General features: G+C 34.6%; 1 protein-coding gene across 2 annotated transcripts in view; it reads right to left on the bottom strand.

Moving 5' to 3' along the window:
- Positions 1-835: 835 nt before the first annotated feature.
- Gabrg1 (gamma-aminobutyric acid type A receptor subunit gamma1) overlaps positions 836-14,702 on the bottom strand; it is an 81,015-nt gene continuing 67,148 nt past the window's right edge. For both annotated transcript variants that reach the window (XM_026386556.2, XM_077803386.1), the window contains exon 9: positions 836-1,105. In XM_026386556.2, coding sequence (XP_026242341.2) covers positions 836-1,105 — 270 coding nt within the window. The remainder of the gene's footprint in view (positions 1,106-14,702) is intronic.

Genomic DNA, 14,702 nt, shown 5'->3' with positions numbered 1-14,702 from the left:
ACATTTTTCCTGAAATTTTTTCACCTTGCTTATGAAAAAACTGATGCGACTATGTCCATCTAATTTTATAGATCCTCAGACTAAATGTAGCCAGAGTTTTGTTTAATATTGAATCAGGAAATGGACTGGATTAAATGACAGATACATACTGGCTATTTCATAAGTTACCTGTAATTGCCAACTAGCTTTTGATTTAATTATTTCAGATTGTATTCATAGATAATGATAACATTTTTCACTCCAAAAATTTATGCAACTACAAGTTGTCAATTCACAACAAATAACTTTAAAAAATTAGTAAAACAGTGTCTTCTGGGGAATGAAAAATCTTGGAAATAAATTCAAAGAAATTATAAATTTGTTTTAACAAACTGCATCCCAAACAGTGTAGATAAATAAAAATCAAGAAAAAAAATCAAGTAAGCAATGTTTCTAGACAAAATAGTTATTAAACATTAGGCATTAGTCTCCCAATACAATGATAGTTATATTTAAACAAAATACATACTAAATTTATTTCATCTTTAAAATATGTATCACATAACTTATGAAGCTTTCAAAATCCTAACAAGATTTAATACTAATAAATTAATAATATATATAATAATATTTTAACATACTGGATCTGACAACTAATGAGTTTTCTGTAAATTTATGTAAATGAATTTAAAAGTAGTTTTATTTACCTATGAAGGCCTTAAAATAGTTATAATACTATTCAGATTTTAACCATTGGATTCTCCCCATTTTAAGTTTGACCCTCTTATTACTGAAGTACAACATATTACATCAGATTTAGCCAGATGTTTTATGATTTTTTGTTTAGGAATGGAATTTATAAGTAAAGATAACCAACCCAGTAAACCAGATTGAATAGTGCGAAAGCTGTTGGGAAAAATATTCGCGAGTAGGAGTCAATTTTCGCAATGCGTATGTGGATCCTTCCTTCCCTCCAAGATCCTGTTCTGCAGTCTTCAAAGCAGCAGAAGAAGCTGGCACAATCTTTACCCTCCAAACACTGATACCCATAATCATCTTCTCCTTGCGGCAGAGAAATGCTATTCATTGGAATCAGAGTGGATCCAGCATGGAGACCAGGGGATAGCTGACAAAATAATAAATTAGTTTTTGAGACAAAAAAAAAAAAAAGAATAAAGAAAGATCAATTTGTGCCTCAAGAAAAACTGTGGGAGACTGATAAGCAATAGAAGTAATCATGATTTTCAAAAATTAAATATTTTCAATTTTAATGTAGTTTTAGATAACAATTTACATCACAACATGTGAATTTCCTTACTTTCCAGAGATTATGTACAATACAAATAACCTTAAAAGTATAATGTATTTTAAAATTTTAGAAAGTTGGTCCACCAAAATACTGTCAACATGAATTGAATACTAAAATTAGAATGAATCCTATATTTCTATTGTATGTTACACTAAAACATTTTCAATGCAATTTTTCTTTGCCATATCATGTGTTATTTATTTTTATAATAATAAAAGTAAATAACAAAGAAGGTCTTCCAAAAATGCAAAAGGCATAAGAAGTTGTGAATAGCAGAAAAAAATTGAGAAATTGTAGTGAACAAGTGCAAAGCATCATATTTTGAAGTGATGAACACAAGCTAAAAACATAGATTTGGGAATGGTGTTCAAAACCTACTCATTCCACCACTCTACTTATCATCATAGTTGGAATTATTAGCACCTAATTTTTATGATAGCTGTGGTAAGTAAATTTCATAACTTATTGTAGAATGATCAGTGCTCCATCTTGCCTGGTAATAATAGTGACCACTATTATCAGGATTACTTGGGAGACATATCAAATTAACATTTTATGATTGCCAGTATCCAAATAATACTTAGAATTATTTTTAAAGTGTCATAAATCAGGAAATGTCAGAATACTATAGAGCATTAAGGCAAGCCCTTTAGAGTCAGACATAGACTGAAATTCTAGCCTGGTTGACAGAATTGTATAAACTTGAATTTCTCTCTAGCCTCAGCACCCAACAAAATATGTGAAACATAGCAAGTGTTCAAGTAGATAATAATTATTGTTTCTGTTACTGTCCTTTTCACCATTGACCCCTGACAAGGATATATTACAATCAAATATAGAATACATGATAAAACAGAAAAGTAATAAGCAATAATAACAAAACTCCTAAACTTAATCAAAAGAGTTCCTAGAAAAAAACAAATTAATAAGCTATCAATAAAAAGGCATGTAAAATACACATGAAGACAGTGGTTTCAGTTATTCATCCTTCAGATCTTCTGCCTGTTTCAAGGGTAATCTAATTTGTGAATCTAACAAATTATTATAATCGGTAGTTTTATTATTTCAACACAATGTCATTTTATAATTTTTAACTTGATCTTAATTCTTTCTAATGTAAATGTTTATCAAAATTATTTTCAGTTTATTTTGGTATGGTGATGCACACCTATAATCTCAGCAGCTCAGGAGGTTGAGACAGGAGGATTTCGAGTTCAAAGCCAACGTCAGCAACTATAACTATAGCCATAACTATAGGAGGTAGAATATGGACACAGGAAGAAGGTGAGGTGCTAATCAACTCAGTGAGATCCTGTCTCTAAATAAAATACAAAATAGGGCTGGGAATGTGGCTCAGTGTTCAAGTGCCCCTGAGTTCAATCCAGAGTACAAAAAGAAAAAACCCACAAATTATTTTCAGTTTGAACTTTGAAAAAGATAACTCCTAAAGTAATACAAATTAAATACTTTATAGAAAAGGATTTACAAATTTAAAAAAGAGAATTCCTTAAATGTGGACCTATAGTTAAAGCCATTCTACTTTGAAAAAGAAACAGAATTCAAGCCAGTATATATTAAAAGTTCACTATATGCAGAATAAAGCAAACTATTGCATTTAGTGATACTTAAAAAATTTGAAAACATACAAGTCACAATATCCATATTTGAATCAAAATATTCAGCTTAAGGATAAGAATCAATGGCCTAAACACAAATAAATTCATGACTACAGCTGGCTGGACACATTGTAAAAAACAGAGGTGGTTTTTATGTAATGTTAATGACAGCTCTTTTGAGAGCTGGGGCACTTGGGGTACTTGAGTAGACTCTTTGTGGAGCACTAAAATTATATAAACAGTGAAACTAACTGATATTCATTTCTTTGTCACTTAATATTAAGTAGCATATTTTCATATGCTAATCAGTGAAAACTGATTAAAATACATTTCTTAAGCTGACACTTTTAAGGTTTATATGATTGAAGGCACATTTCACATATGCCTATGTCACTCAGCATTGTCATATATAGAAATATGGTGTCAGAAGATATCAGTAGTGTGTGGGAGGGATGATCAAGGATGAAAGTGCACAAAAATGGAGAAAAACTGCAAACAATTTAGTTTAAGAATGAACTAATCTTTGGTGGTCACTGTCATGGAGATTCTCTTGTAATGACACTTGGACAATTTTCTTGTTTCTTGCTGTTCCCTCCTTCCCTCCCTCTAGAAAACCAAATTGATAAATTGAAAGAGACTGAAGTTCAATGAACGATGAAAGTGAACAGAAGTAGACTCTATCTAGGTGAAAAAAATACCAATGATCTGACACAGTATCAATAAAATAAAATACTGCTGACACACAGACTTCTGGCTTGGAAACCACTGAAAGATTAATGGGAAGAATATATACATTCCCAACCGCACTTTCTGAAGTACAACTATACTACCATGGCTGCCCTCCAAAACAACATAAAAATAAAAGTAAAAATAAAAGTAAATCAGCCAAAGTGATACAAAAATAAACAACATACTGGAACAAGATATTCTTTTACTATGATGAAAGCTCAAAGGATATCCCATGTTTTATTATTTTCACAAAGTCCCTAAGATTTGAGTCAAACATAATTTTCAGAAATTCATCCCATTCCCACTACCAAAAATACATACATCAAGTGCTATTTTAATAATATATTATATCTAATAATATACTGAAATATGTAAAATAACATTTTAAGCACCAAGACATACTAATGTGAAATATTAATAACTAGATAAATCATTTAAAGTATAAGTTATATTTGCTTGGTGTTCTGGTTTAGATATGAGGTGTTCCCCCAAAAGCTCATGTGTGAGACATGAGGTGACTTTACAGGGGTGAAATGGTTTCATTATGAGAGGAGAAAACTAACCAGTGGATTAAATCCCTGATGAACAAACTGAACAATAACTATAGCAAGTAGAATATGGACACAGCAAGAAGGTTATTGGGGGTGTGACTTGGGGGTTTATATTATTGTTCCTGGGGAGCAGAGCTCTCTCTCTCTGCTTCCTAGCTGTCAAGCCCTCGGCTGCCTCCTATCCTATACACTTCCACTACTATGTTCTGCCTCACCTCAGGCTCAGCTATGAAGCAGACCCACCAGGGAATGAAATGTGGAAAAAGTAAACCACAATAAATTATTTTCCTCCTCTAAATTGTTTTTGTCAGGTATTTTGGTAACAGTGATGCAAAAGTTAACTAAAACATAAAGGTATGTATTTATTTAATTAGTATTTATACCATATGCTAACAACATGCACGCTATTCAATTAGTAATATAAATAGCAAATATTATTAGATGAATTTGTTAATGTTATGAAATACTAATATTTCTCATTAATTCCCTTTTTAAAGCACTATGCATGAGAATGTCAACCTAAGCACTGGTTTTCTCTACCTCTCTTTTATAAATTTTATTTAAGTATCTGCCAGAATGTTAAAAAAATTTATGAAATCCACATCAATACTCAAAACAGGAGGTGGATTTTGGTGAAAAGAAATAAAAAATATATCTAGAGAAAAGGCATCTCAGAAATGCCAAGGAAATGGAAGTGTGCATGTGGAAGATGTTCTTTCCCATCAAAACACTAGAGATGCTCCTCATAAGGGAGAAAAAATGGGATGCTAAATAAGATGAAAACATCTTATTAGCTAAATGCCTCCATTTCCTGATCAGTCACACTGTTTTGAACCATAGCCCTTGTACTGTGCATGCCCAGAAGTCAGATGCTAACAAGTGGTGGTTTGCTCATTGTGGGCACTCCATAACTTCTTAGAGTATAAAATAATAACCTTCCACCACCTTGAGGAATTTAGAACTCCTATGGAAGTGTTGGAATGTTCTAGTAATGCCCTCATTGTCCTAATATTTATCATTTAGAGAGTATGGGTGTATATTTGTATGCTCCCAAACACATAAGAAAATAAAATCTGACAACTAAGAACTTGACACTTAGATAATGCATTTGCAGGGTCTATTGGAGAATAATTATCAAGGACTTTTGAGATAAACCAACAATGCAAAAGGAAAAAAGTGACATGGTACAGTTAGAAGTACTGACTAATAATTCACTAAATAAGAATAATAATTCTTGTAATTAGTTCACTCAGAAGTACTTGAGCTGATAAATCCATTTAAGAAGAAGCAAAGGGAGAACAGCTAGAAAATAAGACCTCTAAGAAATTCAACATGCTTGGGTAAGTTTTAAAAACATTAAAAAAATCAAAATAAAATCTTGAGAAAATTTATCATCCTATATAAAAAAAAAGGATTAAAAAAAAGGGATTAAAAAAATATGGAATGCACGGTTAACCCAGGAAGCTTAAAAATATCTAACAATAGTTTTTAGAGGAGAAAATAGAAACCTCTTGGAACAAAGACTCAAAAAAAAATCACAAAAATAGTAGAGGTTCTATTAAGTATTGAAGTAAACAAAAATACTGATATTTAAAAAATATTTTAGGACTCGGAAGATGGCGGCGAATGGAGTTCATCACCCCCGTGTACCGTGTCACTGCGTGGGTGGGTGAATGACGAGTTAGAACGGCCAAAAGCTATCTTGTTAGGAATTTCCAGCAAAATTGGGGTGCACGGAAACCTAGAAGAAGGATTTCCATCTCCCGAGGATCGGTTACTGGGGCTCAATCGGGAGTGATTTGTCCACCCAGAGATTCAAGCTGCTTATTCAGCGGCTTGCCCTGCTGTTAGACACTGCAGCGCACGCCAGGAAATGGCATCCATAGAAACGGTGAGCTAGCAACACAGAGAAACGGCGCTGCTGATTCTGTGGGCTCCTGTTAGCTGTGCCCTCACTGTGCTCAGTGCTGAATTCTGGGTTTGAGACAGGGGAAGGAAGCCTTCCAGTTCTGTCCTCCACACAGGTCAGACCACCAAGGAAGCCAACGGCCACCATCTTGGAGAGCTGAAGTCACCATCGCCAGTTTTTAACTGATCACAGCTCATTCAGCAATAGAACAGGTGTGTGACATTTAGACCATAACCCCTACAGCAGGGAAATCACATAAAATCTCTCCCCTGCTTTCAGGGGGTGTGATTAACAGAGTGAGCATGAGTAGAGGCGTGGGGGAAAGGTAAAGGCACCTGACCCCCAACTCCTCCCTCCCACCAGCAGCGAAAATGAAATCAGTTTCCCAGCTCTAGGAGGAGGGGCTAGCGGAAGGAGTCAAAACAATAAGGTGCTGGTTCCCAAAAGCCGTGCTCCACGTCCAGGAAACTGCAGGCAAAGAGTGTAGTTTGAACTGCCGAGAGGTATCACACTGGGAAAGGCCTGGCTGACAGGAGAAGCCAGGGGACTAGAAACCAGGAATAAACCTAAGCTAACAGGTTTTGAGAGACACGGGGGATGGGGTGGGGGGGAGGGGGTGGCCTCACACGGATTGTTTCCTACAGCCAGAGGGCAAAATCTTGGCCCGGAAGGCAAAGCATCACCTACTGGAAGCGAAGAAAATAAAAGCCTAACAGTGTCCCTTTTTTCTTTTAATTTTTTTTTAATTTTTAATTTTATTTTTTTTCTCTTCTACAATTATACTATTATTTTTTTAAATGTAATTTTTATTTTACTGCATTTTATTATTATGTTTTTATTATCATTTCCTTTTCTATTCTTTTTCTTTCCTCTCTGCCTCTCTCTTTCTTGGTTTGCTTCCTTACCTTTTCCCCATCTTTCCTCTTAAGCATGACCACCCAGATTACGTACAACTTACTAAATGCAAATAGATGAATACTATGAATCAGTCCATAGTCCGCCTAAGCCCTTAACTACCCCCAAGTACTCCTGTCTATTCTCTTGTTAATATCCGCCTGCATTTGAGCAACCCCCCAAAGAAGCTAACATATACTAACCTCCATACTGTCAAAGCGCCCCACCTCAACATAAAATCCTAAGTTCAAACCTCAATTCTATACATGCCATCAAATTCTGTAGGCCTCTAATGAAACTAAGGAATTTACCTTAATTCACAATTAAATCCAACATCTCTAAACATTGTCTCCCAACACAAAGGAGAGATATTGGAACTATAAAAACCAAAACAAATTTAAAGAAGAAAACAGAAACACAGCAGTCAAACAGAGTTGGAAAGCAATGTGAGCACTATGAAAAAACAAGGGAAAAAAGGATTACAAACAATGCAGGACACCTTAAATTCACAGGAGAACATAGAGGCTTCAGAAAAATGGACAGAGAAAGAACTCAAGGCATACCTAACTCAGATGGAACTGAATCTTAGAGAAGACATTAGACAGCAAGTCCAAACAATGAAAGTATACTTTGAAAACGAATTAAATAGGCAAATTCAAATGGCAAAGAACGAACTATACCAGGAGATAGAGATTTAAAAAAAAAATCAAACAGTAATCCTAGAAATGCAGGAAACCATAAACCAAATTAAAAACTCAAATGAGAATATTACAAATAGACTAGAATAAATAGAAGTCAGAACATCAGATAATGAAGACAAAGTGTATCAACTTGAAAAGAGTATAGTCAACACAGAAAGGATGCTAAGAAATCACCATCAATCTATCCAAGAGATATGGGATGTTATTAAAAAACCAAACTTGAGAGTCATTGGGATAGAAGAAGGTATAGAGGTTCAAACCAAAGGAATGAACAATCTATTGAATGAAATAATCCTAGAAAACTTCCCAGATATGAAAGATGGAATGGATTGCCAAATCCTGGAAGCCTACAGGACCCCAAACATACAAAACCGTAATAGACCAACTCCAAGACACATAATTATGAAGATATCCAACATACAGAACAAACAGAGAATATTAAAAGCTAGGAGAGAAAGAAGGCAGATTACATTCAGGGGTAAAACAATTAGGTTAAGGGCTGATTTTTCATCACAGACGTTGAAAGCAAGAAGATCCTGGAACAACGTATTTCAAACGCTGAAAAATAATGGATTCCAACCAAGAACACTGTATCCACCAAATTAAGCTTCAGATTTGACAATGAAATTAAAATATTTCATGATAAACAAAAGTTAAAAGAATTCGCAGCCAGAAAACCAGCACTGCAAGGCATTTTGAGCAAAACACTACAAGAAGAGGATGAAAAACAGCACCCAAAACTAACATTGGGAGGTAACTCAGTAAAGGGAAGAACAAAAAATATAACCAAAAAGGAAAAACGAGCCATATTAAAATAAATAAATGAATAAGCATGACTGGAAGTACAAACAATATATCAATAGTAACCTTAAACGTTAATGGCTTAAATTCACCAATCAAGAGACAAAGGCTAGTAACCTGGATTAAAACAACAAATCCAACAATATGCTGCCTTGAGGAGACTCATATGATAGGAAAAGATATTCATAGACTGAAGGTGAAAGGTTGGGAAAAATCATACCACTCATATGGACTGCGGAAACAAGCAGGAGTGGCCATACTCATATCGAATAAAATCAACTTCAAACCTAAGTTAATCAAAAGGGATAAAGAAGGCCACCATATACTGTTAAAAGGAACCATCCACCAACAAGACATAACAATTATCAATATGTGTGCACCAAACAATTGTGCTGCAACGTTCATAAAACAAACTCTCCTTAAGTTCAAGAGTCAAATAGACCACAATACAATAATTATCAGTGAGTTCAACACACCACTCTCTCCAATGGACAGATCCACCAGACAAAAACTGAATAAAGAAACTATAGAACTCAATACCACAATCAATAACCTAGACTTAACCGACATATATAGAATATATCAACCATCATCAAGTGGATACACATTCTTCTCAGCAGCACATGGATCCTTCTCAAAGATAGACCATATATTATGCCATAGGGCAACTCTTAGTAAATATAAAGGTGTAGAGATAATACCATGCATCTTATCTGATCATAATGGAATGAAACTGGAAATCAATGATAAAAGAAGGAAGGAAAAATCCTGCATCACCTGGAAAATGAACAATATGTTACTGAATAATCAATGGATTACAGAAGACATAAAGGAGGAAATCAAAAAATTCTTAGAGATAAATGAAAATACAGACACAACATATCGGAATCTATGGGACACAATGAAAGCAGTTTTAAGAGGGAAATTCATTGCCTAGAGTTCATTCCTCAATAAAAGAAAAAACCAACAAATAAATGAACTCACACTTCATCTCAAAACCCTAGAAAAGGAAGAGCAAAACAACAGCAGATGTAGTAGAAGGCAAGGAATAATTAAAATCAGAGCGGAAATCAATGAAATTGAAACAAAAAAAAAAACATTGAAAAAAATTGATAAAACTAAAAGTTGGCTCTTCGAAAAAATATTTAAGATTGACAGACCCGTAGCCATGCTAACGAAGAGAAGAAGAGAGAGAACTCAAATTACCAACATACGGGATGAAAAAGGCAATATTACAATGGACACTACAGAAATACAGAAGATAATTAGAAATTATTTTGAAACCCTATATTCCAATAAAATAGAAGATAGTGAAGATATTGATAAATTTCTTAAGTCATATGATTTGCCCAGATTGAGTGAGGAAGATACACTCAATTTAAACAGACCAATAACAAAGGAGGAAATAGAAGAAGCCATCAAAAGACTACCAACCAAGAAAAGCCCTGGACCGGATGGATATACAGCGGAGTTTTACAAACCTTCAAAGAAGAATTAATACCAATACTTTTCAAGTTATTTCAAGAAATAAAAAAAGAAGGAGATCTTCCAAATTCATTCTATGAGGCCAACATCACCCTGATCCTGAAACCAGACAAAGACACTTCAAAGAAAGAAAACTACAGACCAATATCTCTAGTGAACATAGATGCAAAATTCCTCAATAAAATCCTGATGAATCGAATACAAAAGCACATCAAAAAAATAGTGCACCATGATCAAGTAGGACTCATCCCTGGGATGCAAGGCTGGTTCAATATACAGAAATCAATAAATGTTATTCACCACATCAATAGACTTAAAGATAAGAACCACATGATCATCTCTATAGATGCAGAAAAAGCATTCGACAAAGTACAACATCCCTTTATGTTCAAAATACTAGAAAAACTAGGGATAACAGGATGTTATCTCAACATCATAAAAGCTATATATGCTAAGCCTCAGGCTAGCATTATTCTGAATGAAGAAAAACTGAAGACATTCCCTCTAAAATCTGGGACAAGACAGGGATGCCCTCTATCACTACTTCTATTCAATATAGTTCTCGAAACACTGGCCAGAGCAATTAGACGAAAGAAATTAAAGGCATAAAAATAGGAAAAGAAGAACTTAAATTATCACTATTTGCGGATGATATGATCCTATATCTAACAGACCCAAAAAGGGTCTACAAAGAAACTACTAGAGTTAATAAATGAATTCAGCAAAGTGGCAGGATATAAAATCAACACACATAAATCAAAGGCATTCCTGTATATCAGCGACAAATCTTCTGAAATGGAAAAGAGGACAACCACTCCATTCACAATATCCTCAAAAAAAAAAAAAAAACTTGGGAATCAACCTAACAAAAGAGGTGAAAGATTTATACAATGAAAACTACAGAACCCTAAAGAAAGAAATAGAAGAATACTTTATAAGATGGAAAAATATACCCTGTTCATGGATAGGAAGAACTAACATCATCAAAATGGTGATATTACCAAAAGTTCTCTATAGGTTTAATGCAATGCCAATCAAAATCCCAAAGGCATTTCTTGTAGAAATAGATAAAGCAATTATGAATTTCACATGGAAAAGCAAAAGACCCAGTGTAGCAAAAGCAATTCTAAGCAGGAAGTGTGAATCAGGCAGTATAGCGATACCAGATTTCGAACTATACTACAGAGCAATAGTAACAAAAACAGCATGGTACTGGTACCAAAACAGGCAGGTGGACCAATGGTACAGAATAGAGGACAAAGAGACCAATCCACAAAATTAGAACTTTCTTATTTTTGATAAAGGGGCTAAAAGCATGCAATGGAGAAAGGATAGTATCTTCAACAAATGATGCTGGGAAAACTGGAAATCCATATGCAACAAAATGAAACTGAATCCCTTTCTCTCACCATGCACAAAAGTTAACTCAAAATGGATCAAAGAGCTTGATATCAAATCAGAGACTCTGCACCTCATAGAAGAAAAAGTTGGTTCTGATCTACATATTTTTGGGGTGGGCTCCAAATTCCTTAATAGGACACCCATAGCACAAGAGTTAATAACTAGAATCAACAAATGGGATGTACTTAAACTAAAAAGTTTTTTCTCAGCAAGAGAAACAATAAGAGAGGTAAATAGGGAGCCTACATCCTGGGAACAAATTTTTACTCCTCACACTTCAGATAGAGCCCTAATATCCAGAATATACAAAGAACTCAAAAAATTAAACAATAAGATAACAAATAACCCTATCAACAAATGGGCCAAGGACCCGAACAGACACTTCTCAGAGGAGGACATACAATCAATCAATAAGTACATGAAAAAATGCTCACCATCTCTAGCAGACAAAGAAATGCAAATCAAAATCACCCTAAGGTACCATCTCACTCCAGTAAGATTGGCAGCCATTATGAAGTCAAACAACAACAAGTGCTGGCGAGGATGTGGAGAAAAGGGTACTCTTATACATTGCTGGTGGGATTGCAAATTGGTGCGGACAATTTGGAAAGCAGTATGGAGATTCCTGGGAAAGCTGGGAATGGAACCACCATTTGACCCAGCTATTGCCCTTCTCGGACTATTCCCTGAAGACCTTAAAAGAGCATACTACAGGGATACTGCCACATCGATGTTCATAGCAGCACAATTCACAATAGCTAGACTGTGGAACCAACCCAGATGCCCTTCAATAGATGAATGGATAAAAATAATGTGGCATTTATACACAATGGAGTATTACGCAGCACTAAAAAATGACAAATCATGGAATTTGCAGGGCAATGGATGGCATTAGAGCAGATTATGCTAAGTGAAGCTAGCCAATCCCTAAAAAACAAATGCCAAATGTCTTCTTTGATATAATAAGAGCAACTAAGAACAGCGCAGGGAGGAAGAGCAGGAGGAAAAGACTAACATTAAACAGAGACATGAGGTGGGAGGGAAAGGGAGAGAAAAGGGAAATTGCATGGAAATGGAAGGAGACCCTCATTGTTACACAAAATTACATATAAGAGGTTGTGAGGGGAATGGGAAAATAAACAAGGAGAGAAATGAATTGCAGTAGATGGGGTAGAGAGAGAAGATGGGAGGGGAGGGGAGGGGGGATAATAGAGGATAGGAAAGGTAGCAGAATACAACAGTCACTAATATGGTATCATGTAAAACCGTGGATGTGTAACCGATGTGATTCTGCAATCTGTAATTGGGGTAAAAATGGGAGTTCATAACCCACTTGAATCTAATGTATGAAATATGATATGTCAAGAGCTTTGTAATGTTTTGAACAACCAATAAAAAAATAAAAAATAAATAAAAAATTTTTTACACTATGTCAAACATAACGGGAAATGCTAAGAAAAAGGTTTACTTACAAATAATAATCAGATTGGCAGTAGAATTAGTCACAAACATCAATTTAAAGCTTAAAATTAAAAATTAATATAGTAATTATGAATTATAAAATACTGAGAGAGAGAATAAGGAAACAGTAGTAGAGCTAATTACTCTTTGATAGTTTTTTTATGTTTGATACCTTGAGTTTTGGTACATCAAGTATTAAAAGCACAAGGATAGTAATCATCAGAAGAATGTGAAAACAGGGTCCATTCTGAGTTCAGACCAAGGTTGCTAGACAAAGGATTTTATTCCTAATTTTATAGTATTGTTCCATTTATCCATCTGCTTCAACCATGTACTCATGTTGGTATTAGTTTCAAAATTGTTGTTTTTCTCAATAAATTTTCCTCAATGATTATTCTGATTTCTTTCAGCTGTAATAGTCTATGGTGCTTTAAGTAGGAAGGAAAACATGAAAGGATCTTATGTGAAAGCCAAATGGAAAAAAAAAAAAAAGCCATTGGTAGTATCTAGACACCTGCAGAGGAGCTTCACAAGACCACTGTCACAACTGACATGAAATGGTGATTCTGTCTGTTGAAAACATTCCACCATCCACTGACGTTTTACAATTCCTTAAGCAATAATTTTGCTGTATTTCACATTTTACCAATATCACATAATCCCTCCTGGGAGCTTTGCCGAATGCCATTTCAGGAAAAAAAAAATCTATGAAATTTGTAAAATTATCGATTGATGCATTTTTTTTTTGCGATTCTAATGCATACTCTGAAAGGTAGATAAATGTTTGTTCATATAGATATGCATCAACTAAAGAAGAATATCTCTTCTTTGCAGAGGAGTTTGTGAGGTGGGGCTGGAGAGGAAAATCTCTCTTTATCTCCATCCTAATTCTATTCTGGCTCTCAATAGTATATTACTATTGTAACGGTCCCCAAATTTATTTTCCTGACTCATTTGCCATACAAGAATATACTATGTTACTTCGAATTTGTTTTTTCAAAAACATATGTAAATATACCATCCTGCTAAAAAAAAAAATGTGTAAGACTTACCAGTGCTGATAAAACAAAATCTACCTGCTTAGTATTGAACTGGGGACTAAACAATCTGGCCATAAACTATTTTTTTTAACTTTAGCATGGGTTAATTTATGTTCTGTTTATGTTCTGTTTTTCATTTTCTACACCAGCACTGTCCTATGATAGAAAAATCCCATATCTACTTTGACCAAGACAGCAGTCACCACATATGTGACTACTGAGAACTTGAAACATGCCTAGTGCCACTAAGATACTGAATATTAAAATTTTACTTTAATTAACTTGAGTCAACCTAGCCATATATAGCTAGTAAGTACTCTATGAGCCATCACAGCTTAGAACATGAATGTCTACCTTTTATTCTCATTTGTAAGTTACACTCAGTTCATATGCTTCTGTCTTCAATGTGATCCCTAATTGGTTCTTCTGAAAACTCTTATTTTTCAAATAATTGCTTCAGTGATGTCATATGTTCTCTGAAATTTTCTCTACCAAATATCCTTTGAAAGAATTGGTTTGCATGCTTTGGGGATGAATTATTTACACTTGAAATTAAAGGAAGCCTTCCTACTGCACTGTGACCCACATTGACATAAGCCACTTTTCAATGCTGTGTGCCTGGTAAATCAATGATTCACAGACCACATTACACGGTATCTCAAGACTGCCTTGGATGTTAGGTATTGGCTACATAGGCCAAGCTTTCAGCATCTCTTTCAACAAACAGCTCCTCAAAAATATATATGATTCCCTATATCTTATTTATACTCATTGTGAGAAAACAATTCTGCTTCTGAAAACGTATGAGAAACTACCCATCTCACCA

The sequence above is a fragment of the Urocitellus parryii genome, chromosome 10 (assembly GCF_045843805.1).
Source record: "Urocitellus parryii isolate mUroPar1 chromosome 10, mUroPar1.hap1, whole genome shotgun sequence".
NCBI classification, from domain to species: Eukaryota; Metazoa; Chordata; class Mammalia; order Rodentia; family Sciuridae; genus Urocitellus; species Urocitellus parryii.
The sequence above is the reverse complement of the archived record's forward strand: the minus strand, read 5'-3'. Positions and strand labels throughout refer to the sequence as shown.